Source organism: Suricata suricatta, chromosome 11 (assembly GCF_006229205.1).
Source record: "Suricata suricatta isolate VVHF042 chromosome 11, meerkat_22Aug2017_6uvM2_HiC, whole genome shotgun sequence".
Lineage (NCBI taxonomy): Eukaryota > Metazoa > Chordata > Mammalia > Carnivora > Herpestidae > Suricata > Suricata suricatta.
The window spans coordinates 99,091,674-99,106,185 of NC_043710.1; the positions used below are offsets into that span (position 1 = coordinate 99,091,674).

Sequence of the window (14,512 nt, forward strand, 5' to 3'; positions counted from 1 at the left end):
TTGTAGCAAAGTGGAAAGACCTCGAGGGTGTCATGCTAAGCGAAATAAGTCAGGCAGAGAAGGACAGAAACCATATGTTTGTACTCATAGGTCTAACAGGAAAACATGAGAAACCTAATGGAGGACCAGGGGGCGGGGAAGAGGGAAAGAGAGTTGGAGAGAGAGAGGGATTCAAAACTTGAGAGACTATTGAATGCTGAAAATGAACTGAGGGTTGAAGGGAAAGGGGAAGGGGGGAAAAGAGGTGGTGGTGATGGAGGAGGGCACTTATGGGGAAGAGCACTGGGTGTTGTATGGAAACCAATTTGACAATAAAATATTTTTTTTTTAAATTCTAGAAGAGAACCCAGACAGAAACTTCTTTGACATTGGCCCAATAATTTCTTACTAGATATGCCTCCTGAAGCAAGGGAAACAAAAGCAAAAATGAACTATTGGGACTTCATCAAAATAAAAAGCTTCTGCATAGCAAAGGAAACAACCAACAAAACTAAAAGGCAGCCTACAGAAGGTAATTATAAATGACATATGGGATAAAGGATCAGTATCCAAAATACATTAAAAAATGTGTAAAATTCAGGATACCTGGTTGATTCAGTCGGTTAAGCATCCAACTTTGGCTCAGGTTGTGATCTCATGGTTCATGAATTCAAGCCTCGCATTGGGCTCTCTGCTATCAGTACAGAGCCCACTTCATATCTTCTGTCCCCTTCTCTCTGCCTTTCCCCTTCTTATTCTCTCTCTCTTTCAAAATAAACAGACTTAAAATTAAAAGAAATGTATAAAACTCAATACCCAAAAAATGAATAATCCAATTAAAAAAATGGGCAGAAGACCTGAACAGACACCTCACCAAAGAAGACATTCTAGATGGCCAACAGACACATGAAAAGATGCTCAACATCACTTATCATTAGGGAAATGCAAATCAAAGCTACAATTAGTATTACATTATTATCTGTCAGAATGGTGAAAATCAACAACACAAGAAACAAGAGATATTGGTGAAAAAGTAGAAAAGCGGAACCTTCTTGCACTGTTAGTGACAATACAAACTGGTAATAGCCACTGTGTAAAACAAAGTTTCCTTAAAAAGTTAAAAATAGAACTATCCTAGGATCCAGCGATTACACTACCAGGAATTTACCCAAAGAATACAAAAACACAGATTCAAAGGGATACATGCACCCTGACGTGTATTGCATCATTATGTACAATAGCGAAATTATGGAAAGAGCCAAGTATCCACTGACTGATGAATGGAGGAAGAAGATGTGGAGCGCGTGCGCACACACACACACACTGGAATATCACTCAGCCACAAAAAAGAATGAAATCTTGCATTTGCAGCAACATGGATGGAGCCACAGAATATTATGCTAAGTGAAGTCAGTCAGTCAGAGAAAGACAAATACCATATGATTTCATTCATGTGTGGAATTTAAGAAACGAAACAAACGAGCAAAGGGGAAAAAAAGAAGCAGACTCTTAACGACTGAAAACACACTGGTGGGTACAGAGGGGCGGTGGGAGGGGGATGAAGGAAACAGGCACGGGGATGAAGAAGAGCACTTGCTGTGATGAGCACCAAGTGATGTGTCCGAAAGTGCTGAATCACTACACTGCACACCTGAAACCAGGATTATACAATATGGTAACCAACTGAAATTTAAAACTTAAAAAATTCTTTCCCAATTACTTAAAAAAATCTTAGAGGTGAAATAAGGGATCAAAACACGCTAAAATTATTATCTTAGCCTATGCAGAGATAATCCCCTAACATTTCATTTTTTTAATTATTTAAAAATAAAGATTTAACATGTTTCTTACATTGAATAACAATATTAAAAGAACAGAAGCGATGGCGGCAAAGAGGGGGCTGGGGCAGGAAGGAGGGTATTTTCATAATGAAATCATTGCCTTAAAGGCAGCTTTTTGCTTTCTTATTAATCCATGAGATAATGGTGTATCTACCATCAGTGCCCTCTTAGAGTCAGTAAAATATAGTGATGATAAAAATGCAAATACCACAATTATCCAGTGCTTGTTTTATTACCTATTTTGGATCATTTAAATGGGTTCTAGGAGATAATACCCAGGTTCAAATCTTCTGATTGACCATCTAATCTTGGTTAAGTAATTTAGCCTCTGTCTGCCTCAGTTTTCTCATTTGCAAAACAAGAATAGTACTGCTGTGGTATTAATTATACATGGAGTACTTCAACAGTGTTTGGCAAATGAAAAGCACTGAAATCATTATTAATGCTTGCAACAATTCTATGAGGTTGAGGTTTAATAGTCGTGCTTTAATAATGGGGACAAAAGGAAGCTAATGCCACAGAGCAAAAGAGGAAGAAAATGGATATTGAAACTCAGGACTATTTGACTACAAAGCCAATGTTTTTAACTACTATGTCAAAATGCCTCATTCTGTGACTCTTCCCTGTTCTAAAGCATTCAGAAATTATATCAAACTTCACAAATCAAATAACAAACTTATAATAACCCCTACTATCAAAATTTAATAAAAACATGAAAACTAAAGCCCATATACATATATAAATGAAGCTATAAATTCAAAATAAAATATTAACAAATTTAATTCAGTAGTATATTAAAAGAAATGCCATGATCAAATGGGAGTTATTCAAAGAATGCAAGAGCGGCCCAACATCAGAAAATGTACGAACACAATTCATCTCATTAACAAGTCTAAGAAAAAAACCCTATCCTCTCATAGGACATCAAAATAGTTATTTCATAAATTTGGGTAATTTTTTAAAAAGCAAATGAAAGAGCACATCTCCTAAACTCTGAATGCAAGCATACTTTTTAAAGATGATAATCTTTGGGGCTCGTGGGTGGCTGAGTCGGTTACGCGTCCGACTTCAGCTCAGGTCATGATCTCACATTTGTGAGTTCGAGCCCCGTGTCAGGTTCTGTGCTGACAGCTCAGAGCCTGGAGCCTGCTTCCGATTCTGTGTCTCCCTCTCTCTCTCTGTCCTTCCCCCACTCAAGCTCTGTCTCTCTCTCTCTCAAAATTAAATAAATATTAAAAAAATTAAAGATGATAATCTCCATCATCAATGCAAGAAGCTGGCAGTTAAATGTAAAAACCAAAGAACTCACTTCTGGCGCTTCTATCAAAGTTCTGAAATTCTATTTTGAGATGACAATAAAAGATCATAGATCATTAATACTGAGGGGATAAATCAAAGTAATGATTTGCAAGTAACTATCTTCCGTGATGACCCAATTAAAAAAATTAGATTTAATGATAAGAGTTTAGAAAAATAGCCTTCTAGCACCAACTGCAAGTCTGAAGACATAAATGAAAAAAGATTCAAATATAATAGAAAAAAACTGTTTCAAATCTTAAGGACACATGCATAATAATTACAGAGAAATTTACTGAAATTTAAATAAATATCCAATATTTTAGGATGAGATGACTCAACATAAAAATATTAATCACCCCTTATTTACCAATACATTTGGTTAAATTTGAATCAAATTCCAAAAAGAGTGTAAGTCTATGATGAATTCTGGGAAAATATTTGTTTCGGTTGAGCTTGAACTTGACAAAACAATTCTAAATTTAACAACAACAACCCAAATGAGGTAAGAATGAAGAGCTATTTTTTTAATGACTAATGAAAGAAAGACCTCCCTTGCCACACAGTAAGTGTTCACTAATCATTTACTATCTGTATGAGTTACTGAAAACTATACAATAATCATAAGAATATGATACTAATTCCAGGACATAACAGAAAAATCAATGGAATAGATTTGATAGTAAAAGAACAGAGTCATTTTATAAAAGACAAACTAGTATATAATAAATGTGTCATTTCAAATTAGCGGGAAAAGTTTAATTTATTCAATACGTTATAAACAACTATCTGAAGATGTAAAGTTAGGAGCCTACATTACAACATACACAAATACATATTCCAGAAAGATTAAAGATATGCATAAAAAACACTCAAGTAAAAAAAAATAGCAAGTACTCAAAGTAAATACAGACATACATCTTTATGATTTTTGGGTGAAGAAAGCCTTTCAGTGAATTATAGCAAGAATATTAAGTGATGTAAGAAAAACCTGATGGGCTTTGTTAGGTAAAAATATTCACAACTTACCCATAGCAAATATAAACAAAGTAAAAAACAAACATGAAATTGAGAGAAAGATCTGAACAGATTAAAAGAACTTACAGCAATCAATATCCCAAAGGCAAGATGAGTAAATGTCATCAAAATCAATTCACTTAAAAACACAAATGGCCAAGATGCCTGGGGGGCTCAGTCAGTGGAGTGTCCAGCCCTTGATCTCAGCCCAAGTCAGGAGCTCACAGTCATGAGTTTGAGCCTCATCTTAGGCTCTGCGCTGTGGGATTCTCTCTCCCTCTCTCTCTGTCCCTCTCCCAGTTCTATGCATGTGCCCACACACCATCTCTCTCAAGATAAATAAACATTAAAAAAAAATACAAATGACTAAAAAATATGAAAAAAAAAATTCTCCAATTCACTAGTAAAAAATATGTAAAAATAAAAGCAAAGAAAAAAATTTGTTTAGCAAACACAGCAGCAGGCTATAAAGACTGAGAATCCTACGAAGGAAAATCATGTGGTAAGAGTCATTATAATGAAAATATAATTTGTTGAATGTTTCTGTAGAGAAATCTGTCAATACATGTGTCACTGTAAGTGTCCATATCCTTCAAATAACAATTTTGTTTCTAGTAATTCATCTTAAGAAAGTAACCTGGTAAGTATAAAAAATGCATTAAACAAAGATGATCAGTACAGTATTATTCAACGGGGTGGGGACCATAAATGCCCCTCCACAATAAAGTAAATAAATACATGGCAAATTCATACATTATATATTAAAATATTAAGGTCATTAAAATATATTTTTTACTCACATCCAACTATGCCTATATTAGTAAGTGAAAAACCCAGAATGTATTCTATGAGCCTATTTCTATAAAACTATTTATTATAAAAGTTTATGACAAAGAGGAAAAAAGTCTGGGAAAATGTATACATCAAAATTTAATAAGGATTCTCTCTCTTTTTTTTTAAGGGGGGTGGTGCTGGGCAGCTCAGCTGGTTGAATCTTGGACTTTGGCCCAGTGTGAGCTCAGGTTTGTGAGTTCAAGCCCCAAGTCAGGCTCCCTGCTGTCAGAGTGGAGCCTGCTTCAGACGATCTGTCTCTCTCTCTCTCTCTTTACCTGCTAGCACTATCTCAACCATAAATAAACATTAAAAAAGATCTCCCGGCCTCTGGCTGGCTTAGATGGTTGAACGTCTGACTTTGGCTCAGGCGGGGGTGATCTTCACGGTGAGTTCGAGCCCCACAGCGGGCTCAGCTGTCAGCATGGAGCCTGCTTCCGATCCTCGGATCATCTGTCCCCCTCTCTGCCCCTTCCCCGCTCATGCTTTCTCTCAAAAATAAATAAAACATTTTTTTTAATCTCTAAAAAGAAATGATTTTTCTCTCACTTTTTTTTGCTTGCCCATATTTTGAAATCTTACTACTTTCTAAACCTGCTTTTTTCTAGAAATTAAAAAAGAAAAGGGCATTACTAGCAACTTAAAGACAAAGATTATCCACACTTGGTGAATGAGGGAGCTGGTTCTAAAATACCACGTGTGCACAGTCTCTCTCTCTTAAGAGAAAAAAAACAACAACCCTGTTATATTCCAAAACCCGGGAAAAAAAACGAAATTTATGGAATAAACAGAAACTTTGAAATATGTCAAAATTTCAACGGCGCTTATCTCAAGAGGTGTACCATGAAGGATTTCCTGCATTATTTAAATTTTCTCACAATGAGAATGTGTTATTTTTAAACATACGCACTTAGAGTGTACAGATTAAGTTTTATAGTCCTCGTATCAATAAAAAAAAAAGGCAGAAAATGGCTCCAGCAGTAGACAGAGTTGAGATTTAATAGCCATTTAATTCAAAAGAGCTTCATAGCACAAGACACTGACAAAGTTACAGACATTATTTCCCACACGACTGAATACATCCTTAATACCAGTTCTTACCCCATATCTTTCAGCCACGATGTCTTCAAAATGTCTGTTCTGCCTCTCGGCTTCTTCCTTCATCCTCTGGTAAGACTTCCTCAGCCAGCTCCGTCCCCCATCCTCTACCACTGAAGCTAATTCCGAAACTGAATGTCAGTTATGCTTTCCGTGTATTTAGAACAGAATTAATACTTATTGCTTCTATAGTAATTTCTTAAAGTATAAATTATTCTTCCTTCAACAGAAAAGAAGCATAAGTGCATTTAAAATCAACATTATTTATGTACCTATCTATGCAAGGTACATATTTCAGGACTGAGGAAGGCAAAAAAATGCAATCTAAAAGTATGAGGATAAAGGATATAAACAATAACAGTAAAGACAATAAGTAATAAAAATTTAAAAAAGATAAAGAACTATACAAAAATGAGAGACGGATTATATCTAAATGGAAGGTCATGTAAAATTTACAGCTCAAGCTTAAAACAAGGAGCTGGATTTCCATAAACAAAGATAAGAACAGGCAGGGCATGCCCAGAAATAAAGAATAAAAGTACACCACACACGGAAGGGGAACAGTTACCTCCAAAATGGAAGAACAAATGAGGAAATTACAGAAGATAATACCGAAATGCATATCAAAACAAATTATTCTAGGATAGTCCTGACTGCCAGATGTTCATAAACATGTGAATGCCTTCAACAAATTTTATCAAACTGCTTGTATTTCCTTCTACACATATCACACTTTTATATGCATAAAGATTTCTTTATATTTTATATGCATAAAGAAATCTAATCAATTACTTAAGTCAAAACAATGTTCCTGATTTTCCTTGTTCAAAAATAGGATTGCTCTAGATCACCCCAGTTCTATAATTAACAAACACGCACACAACCCCCAAAAAGACATGTGTAAAAATCATCGTAGTGGGAAAGTCTGCAGTATCCAGCTTAGAAAACAACCCAAATGTCCACCATTAGGAAAGTGGCACAAAACATAATAGCATGAATTACGGCATATTCCTAAAATACACAGCAATGGAAAGCAATGGCTACAACTGCGCATAACAACATGGGTGATTCTGAAAATGGGAGCACAGGAAACAGGGAGCCAAAGGGAACCGGGTGCTTACTATGTGACTCCAGGGAAAACGGACATTGGCGCTAGAAACCACAGCCCTGGCGATTCTGACAGAAGCACAGTGACCAGAGGCACCACGAGGGGGCTTGTGGGATGCTAATGATGCTCTGTTTCTCGAAAGGTGTGCCGACTACCTGGGTATATTCACTTCAGAGTACTGATCAGACTGTACAGTTAACGATTTGAGTACTTTTCTGTATGTGTTAAACTTTACTAAAAAGTTTAAAGGAAAAAAAAGACTTTTCAACTAGTCTCACTCAAATCTCAAAAATCTATCTTTGTTAAGTAACCTCTCCTGAGAAAAGGCGTTTTTCTTCACTGGTCTAAAATACTTTGTACTTTGAAATCTTAGATCTCTAGTTAACTCGATTCACTTTTAAGTTTATTTTGGTCTTACTCCTTTTTTTCTTATTTTATACAATCCATGAGTTCAAAATTAACAATGCGGGGCGCCTGGGTGGCTCAGTCGGTTAAGTCTCCGGCTTCAGCTCAGGTCAGATCTCATGTTCGTGGGTTCGAGCCCTGCATCAGGCTCTGTGCTGACAGCTTAGAGCCTGGAGCCTGCTTCTGGTTCTGTGTCTCCTTCTCTCTCTGCCCCTCCCCCCTCATGCTCTGTCTCTCTGTATCAAAAATAAATAAAACATCAAAATTAACAATGCAATTACTCAAGGAAGTGAGTCTAAATCCTCAATTTACATGAGGATAAGAGAAACCCAGTGTCATTAGTACCTATTAACATCCGAATTACACAATAAGTTTATTTCAAAGAATTATCTATGAAACTGATAAAAGGCTCATGGGCACACTAAAGATTTCCTTAACCATCACCAGTATATTAACAAAGTTCAGACAAAAAAGCTCAGAGAAAAAGGAAGACTTATTTCTCTGTGTTGATATTTATCAAGGAAATCAAACAAAAATAAAAATTTTCAATGAATTCAGTAAAGAGTAAAATTCACAACTTTAGAAATATTTATATAATAATATCGTCTTTAGGAACAGCTGGGTGGCTTAGTCAATCATCCAACTTCGGCTCAGGTCATGATCTAATGGTGAGTTCGAGCCCTGTGTTAGGCTCTGTGCTGACAGCTTAGAGCCTGGAGCCTGCTTCTGGTTCTGCGTCTCCCTCTCTCTCTGCCCCCTCCCCGCTAGCATGCGGGGAACACTAACAACCTCAGACTCTGGACTTCCTGTGGGATTCTCACTGGGTTCCATTTGTATTCTATGCACGCTGCCCTGGATGCCTCAAGAGATCACTTCTGCCCTTGCAGTGACAAAACGGTGTGCCACCTCTTAAAAACAAAAGCCACAGTAAAAGCATCTGAGATGGGTATTCACAAGCTCTTTCTACCAGAAAAGGATGCAGAGCTGAAAAAGATAACGTGAATGCATACTGGCTTAAAGTCACTGATGAAGATTCTGAAGGAAGTGACTCCTAACCAGCCCAAGCCAGAAAACCGATCCAAAATCAAAGGTTAAGTATCAGGATCAGGCCTTATTGCTGTCTTCAGCAATAGGTGCTGTCTGATCAATTCTCTAGCAAGATTGGCCTCAAAAATGAATGGGAAATGTGGCTCATTGTGAATACCCCTGGGTGGATTTTCCAAATGATTTGTGAAACTATTTCTAGACGATGTGAAGCTACGGAGCCTTCTGTCCAGGTTTTATAGCTATTTGCCTTAAGAATTTACTAGAGCTTGTCAATTTCACAAATCCTTATTTCTGAAAACACCTTTTACTGGGAATTTAGGTTGATTACGAAGCAATGCCTCGTGAATGCTCTGATATAAAGATGCACATTTTTTAGGAAAACAGAGTTGTATTTAATGTTGACTACTATTATTCCCATTCAGAGCAAATATTATGTAAAGACTGAGAAAACATGTTTTTCCTTATATAAGACAGCTACGTACATATTCTGTAAGTAATATTCAGTAAGTTAGCTGGATAATATACAATTTATTTTTCTCTTTTCATGTACAAGTTCAGCATAACTGGGTAATAACGGAAGGAATGACAAAACATCAAACATTCACCACGATGCTGTTTCTTCATATTCTGCTTCGCGAAGCACTTTGGCTTAGCAGCTCGTCACAGTACTCACTCAGGAAGGGACTGTTCTCGCCTCTGGGGATAAAGCGTAAGCAGAACAGCCCCTGCCAGCACCGAGCTCATAATCCCATTAGAGACGGACATTCACATAACCACATGAGTCCATGTAAAACTACTACTGTCCTAATAAGGGCCCTGAAGAAAGGGACACAGAGGTAACACATACAGCAGGGGACGGCCCTGGTCTGCGGTCAGGAACAGCCCCTCGGGGGATCACAGCAGTGGTCTGAGAGAGGAGTTGGGGTTCTTTAGGTAACGGAGGGAAACCTGTGCAAGGCCCTGAGGCCCTTCAACGAAGTGAAGGAAACCACATTTTCCATTTGTTTTTGAGGTCAAACCAGTGGCCAGAAAGCAGAGGGTACAGGACTCACTAGCTTCTGGAAGGGTGTTTGTTTTTGCCCCAAGAACAACGGCAAGCCCGTGAAGAATGGTAGGGGGGGGCCTATGACAGGATTGGTTTTTCCCTCTGTAGAACCTGCCGTGGTCATCTTGGGGAGGATGGGCTTCAGGGGTAGCAAGCAGATCCCCGAGGGGCTGGCAGGAGCAGAATCAAGAGATGGCACAGCCCAGTGGTCCTGCAGAGAAAGGCAGACTTGGTGCGGGTGTAGCTGGCAGACTTTTTGTTATCCTTCCCATTCTTTCCGTCTTACACTGCATGAAGGACATTTCCCTTCAAAAATATTTTGAATAAGAAAATTCTGATTTGCTTTATACTTTTGAGTTGCAAAATCTGGTTCATAAGCAAGGGTGAAGCTTTGGCAACAAACACTACCAGAAAAACTCTTATTTCCTAGACCTAAAGAAACGGGACCTAATAAATTAATACTACATTGAATCAGCTTGGGGGTTTTATTGTGTGCCAGCACGTCCTTATGCAGCTACTTCCCTAACTTCTGAATTTGCCGACTTCGCAGAAACTAAAATGCCTGAACTTGACCTCAAGTTAAGCTGGCTGGTTTTCAATAGTTTTTTTTTTCTTTTTTCCAAATACAAAATACAGTCTTACTCTAGAAAAAAATTTGGGCAAAGATGTATTACAAAATAGAGGGTGAATGTACAGTTCTGTCTCCATCTGTGAGAGGCACAGAACAGCATGCTGGGAAGTGAGCGGGCTCTGGAGACAAACCATCTGGCTTCAAACTGTGGTTCAGATACTTACTGGCCATGAACTTGAAGAATTCACTCAAACCCTTCTTGTAAAATAGGGATTAAAAACCAGGGCTGTAACTCTTAACAATGGAGAACACAATGATGGCCAAGGGTGGGGGGGTAGGGGGGACACAGGTGATGGGGATTAAGGATGCACTTGTGGTGATGAGCACATGGTGATGTATGCAAGTGTCGTGTCACCATATTGTACACCTGCAACTAATATTACTCTGTATGTCAATCAAGCAGAATTTAAATAAAAACTTTTTAAAAAATGAGTAAACTGGACTCAGAGAAGTCAAGAAACATTCCCAAAGTCACAGAGCTAGTAAGTAGAAATGCCAAAATTCTAATCCCCAGTAGCCTAACTCCAAAATCTGAGTCCCTAACTCTAACATTATATTACCTAGACAGAGCTCCCTAATACTAAAGTTACACTTTTAGGTCCCTAGCCTTTTCAACCCTATCACTGGTCAAAACAGAATGACTACACTATTTGCATATGTGGTAAGACCTGCAGGTCATTTAAAACTTAATGTCAACTCACAGGCCCCTGAGTGGCTTAGTCGGTTAAGCGTCTGACTTTGGCTCAGGTCATGATCTCACGGCTTTTGAGTTCAAGCCCCATGTCGGGCTCTGTGCTGACAGCTCAGAGCCTAGAGCCTACTTTGGATTCTGTGTCTCCCTCTCTTTCTGCTCCTCCCTCACTGGCACTCGGTCTCTCTCTCTCTCTCTCTCTCTCTCTCTCAAAAATAAACATTAAAATTTTTTTAATTTAATTTCAATTCTGGGATCTGAACCTCTGACTGAGAGAAGTTTTCTATCATTTTTCTTCCTTCTAAATAATATGGGAAAGGAAACAGTGAAAGCATGTATGAAGGGGAAAGAAAAAGGCTCTCTGAAAGCTTCCTATTAGGTCGTTTTTCTCCTAGCATCTTTGATTATGCTGTTTCAGCTGAAAGATACCACCTAAGGCGAACTTGGAGTCTCCCATACTCAAGTTAAGCACTGACTGACTGCAAATACCCAAAGATTAAGTTTGTCAATTCTAAGTTTTCCCCAGAGATGAATTTATTGACTGTCCTCTGACAAGAGCACTGGTAAAAGCCTGGATCCTAAAATTAGCCCAACACAGTAACGGTTCAGAGAGCTAACTTACTGCCCTACACTTTCACTTTGAAGTTTCTTTAAAGAAAAAAAAGTATCTTAAAGAGATTCCTGTGTAACTGCACTTACTCTGATATAAACCACAGAAACATTTCTACCCAGTGCTGAAAAGCAATAAAGAAAATGCTACAATTACTAATAACTTCAGCAAAACTGCTAAAATTAAAAAAAACAACTACAAATGAAACTGTAATATGGCTCCAGGGACATCTCTACATAAAATATAAAAAGAATTTTTATGAATGGCCAAAATAAAAATAAATGATATAACAGAAAGCAGGAAAATACTCTGATAAATCACTAAGATGAAGAGATAACACCTAATTTAGAACGCCACTATCTGTGCGCACTGGGTTAAATGTTTCATGGAGTTGTCACCTCAACACTTGATCAGCATGTAAATATTTTTTAAAATGATGGCATCCAGTGTGATTATGTGACACTTAAGTATTTTGTCTCTATCTGTTGGAAATAACAGCACTATCCAAGGTAAATAACAAATTTATGAATGCAGGCAAAGTAGGAATTTCTGAAGAACATATGAAACCACATCCTTAATATATATATGTGACTTTCATAAAATTTCAGACTTACTGCTTTTTTACGTTGTTACAGAATGTAACAAACCAAAGCATTATTATATCCTCACAAAATCACACTTTGTATTGATCCATTCAAAACAGAAACTCAAATATGAAAACATGTATCAAGTATAAAAATATATATTTAACCAATTTTCTCCCAAACATATATAATTAGTAAAACATTTCCAGGTACTAAATTTAAACAAGGCCTCAAAAGACTGCACACATTTTATTTACTTTGTCATATGTAATCTGAACCTTCAATAATAATCCACAGACGCTCATAATATGAAACCACACAGGTTCCACATCAGATGATCAGTAAACTTATGATTGTTTTGCAAATACAGAAATAAACACAGATAATTACGGACTTAAAACCACAGCACCACGCAGAAATATGTAATTAAAGAACCAGATCTTGCCAATCTACCGACAAACCTTGGTCATTCACTTAGGAATACCAAGTTCCAAGAAATGCCGGTGTGGCTATAACCAAAAGGGAGAGATACCTTTAGTAAGTGAGGACACACTGCAGTCTTCTGGGGGGAGACCTGTGCCACCATCTTTCCAGTATGGGTTCAATTCTCTTTCCAGCAGTCTGGACTAGAACAAAACATTTTCAGAGATCATAATTTTAAAAAAAAGCCACCATCAAATACATTAATCAATAATATATGAGATTCAGTTAACAGTTGTAATCCTGGACAAATATTTAAAACACTCCTAAGAAACACTCTTCTGCAACTTGTAAAGAATACTGTCTAAATTAACATCGGTCCAATGCTTTCAGTGAACGCCTGCTATGAACCAAAACTGCTACAGATGCAGGAGATATGACAATCAATATGCCTAACTCAGCCCTTGCTGGCTACGAGAGTGAGGAACGGAGACAATTAGCAAGTAACTGACGGGTGCTTTGAGGACAGACGTGCAAAGCACTACAGCCACACGTGACTTAAACCCCTCTCACACAGCAAGGTCAAAGACTTCCCAAGGAAGTAGTAAGTGCAGTCTTAGACCTAAAGACTCCCCTCTTTTGTGGGGGGAAGAAGGCATAGAGATGCTCCAGTGAGAGGGAGAAACAGCATGTTTATAAAACCCTAGAGGAAACAGAACACTTTCAAGGAACTTAAATGAGACTGTCTAAAACCGAGAAGCATGAGTGTGTAGTGATAAGAGATTAGCTTAGATCACCAGGGACAAGGGCCACGTGAGCCACTTAAAACTGCACTGGGGTCTCCTGGTGGCGACGGTGAATCACGAAGGTGACTGGCTTTGAATTACACACACAGCAAACTGGGTTCAGAGAGTGGAGGAAAGCATGAAGGAAAGCAAGATCAGAGGCAGGAATCCGGTCAGACGATGGTGGTAATATTCAGCAAAGAGAGGACAGTGGCCTTGTCACGAGTCAAGTGCCTGCTGCATCCCAAGGCCCTGGTGCAGCAATGAAAAAGCCAGCCAGAGTCCTTTCCATCAAAGGAAGGACTGTCCAGTGAAAGGAGAAAGACAATGAAGCAATTCCAATACGGGAAGTGCTATGAAGGGAAGGGGCGCTAGAGAACCACACATGAGGGGTACCCGACTCGACCTCAGGAGGTCAGAAAATGTTTCTTAGGACTAATAACACCAATTCTTAGAAGTAATAATGGCAACTAGATGGAAAAGAATGAAGAGAGTTCAATGTCAGTGTCTAGTAGTATCAGCCAATCATATTATTGAAGACAAAAATGGTGAATAACACTTTTTAAAAGCTTTTAAAATACATTCGTGAGTTGACCCAAAAAAAAGCACAGAATCTTCAAATTTAAGTTCAAGGTTAATATAGAAGGATAGGCAAATCCGTAAGAATTTGACTTCTTAGAGTACTTTTTACCAAAAAAAAAAAAAAAAGATTCTGTCACTTCTCTTGTTAGACTACCATAAAATCTCAAAGCGTCTATAATCAAGGCATTTCTTCCAGTGGTCTTGTGCAGACACTCTAAGATCCACATCAGAGTCTCAGAAGGATACAAAAAGCTGATGACATGGAGCCTGCTTGGAATTCTGTCTCCTGCTCTCTCTGCCCCTCTCCCACTTGCTCGCTCGTGCACTTTCTCTCTCTCTCTCTCTCTCAAAATAAATAAAAATAAACTTAAAAAAAAAAGAGGGGCACCTGGATGGCTCAGTCAGTTAAGCTTCCAACTTCAGCTCAGGTCATGATCTCAAGGGCTTGTGGGTTCGAGCCCTGTGTCAGGCTCTGCGTTGACAGTGCGGAGCCTACTTGGGATTCTCTCTCTCTCTCTCTCTCTCTCTCTCTCTCTCTCTCT

General features: G+C 38.2%; 1 protein-coding gene across 1 annotated transcript in view; it reads right to left on the reverse strand.

Moving 5' to 3' along the window:
* CWF19L2 (CWF19 like cell cycle control factor 2) overlaps positions 1 to 14,512 on the reverse strand; it is a 159,673-nt gene that overhangs the window by 101,241 nt on the left and 43,920 nt on the right. Inside the window, exons 8-9 of the mRNA XM_029956562.1 lie at positions 12,716 to 12,809; positions 6,066 to 6,181 (exon numbers count right to left, since the gene is read on the reverse strand). Coding sequence (XP_029812422.1) covers positions 6,066 to 6,181; positions 12,716 to 12,809 — 210 coding nt within the window. The remainder of the gene's footprint in view (positions 1 to 6,065; positions 6,182 to 12,715; positions 12,810 to 14,512) is intronic.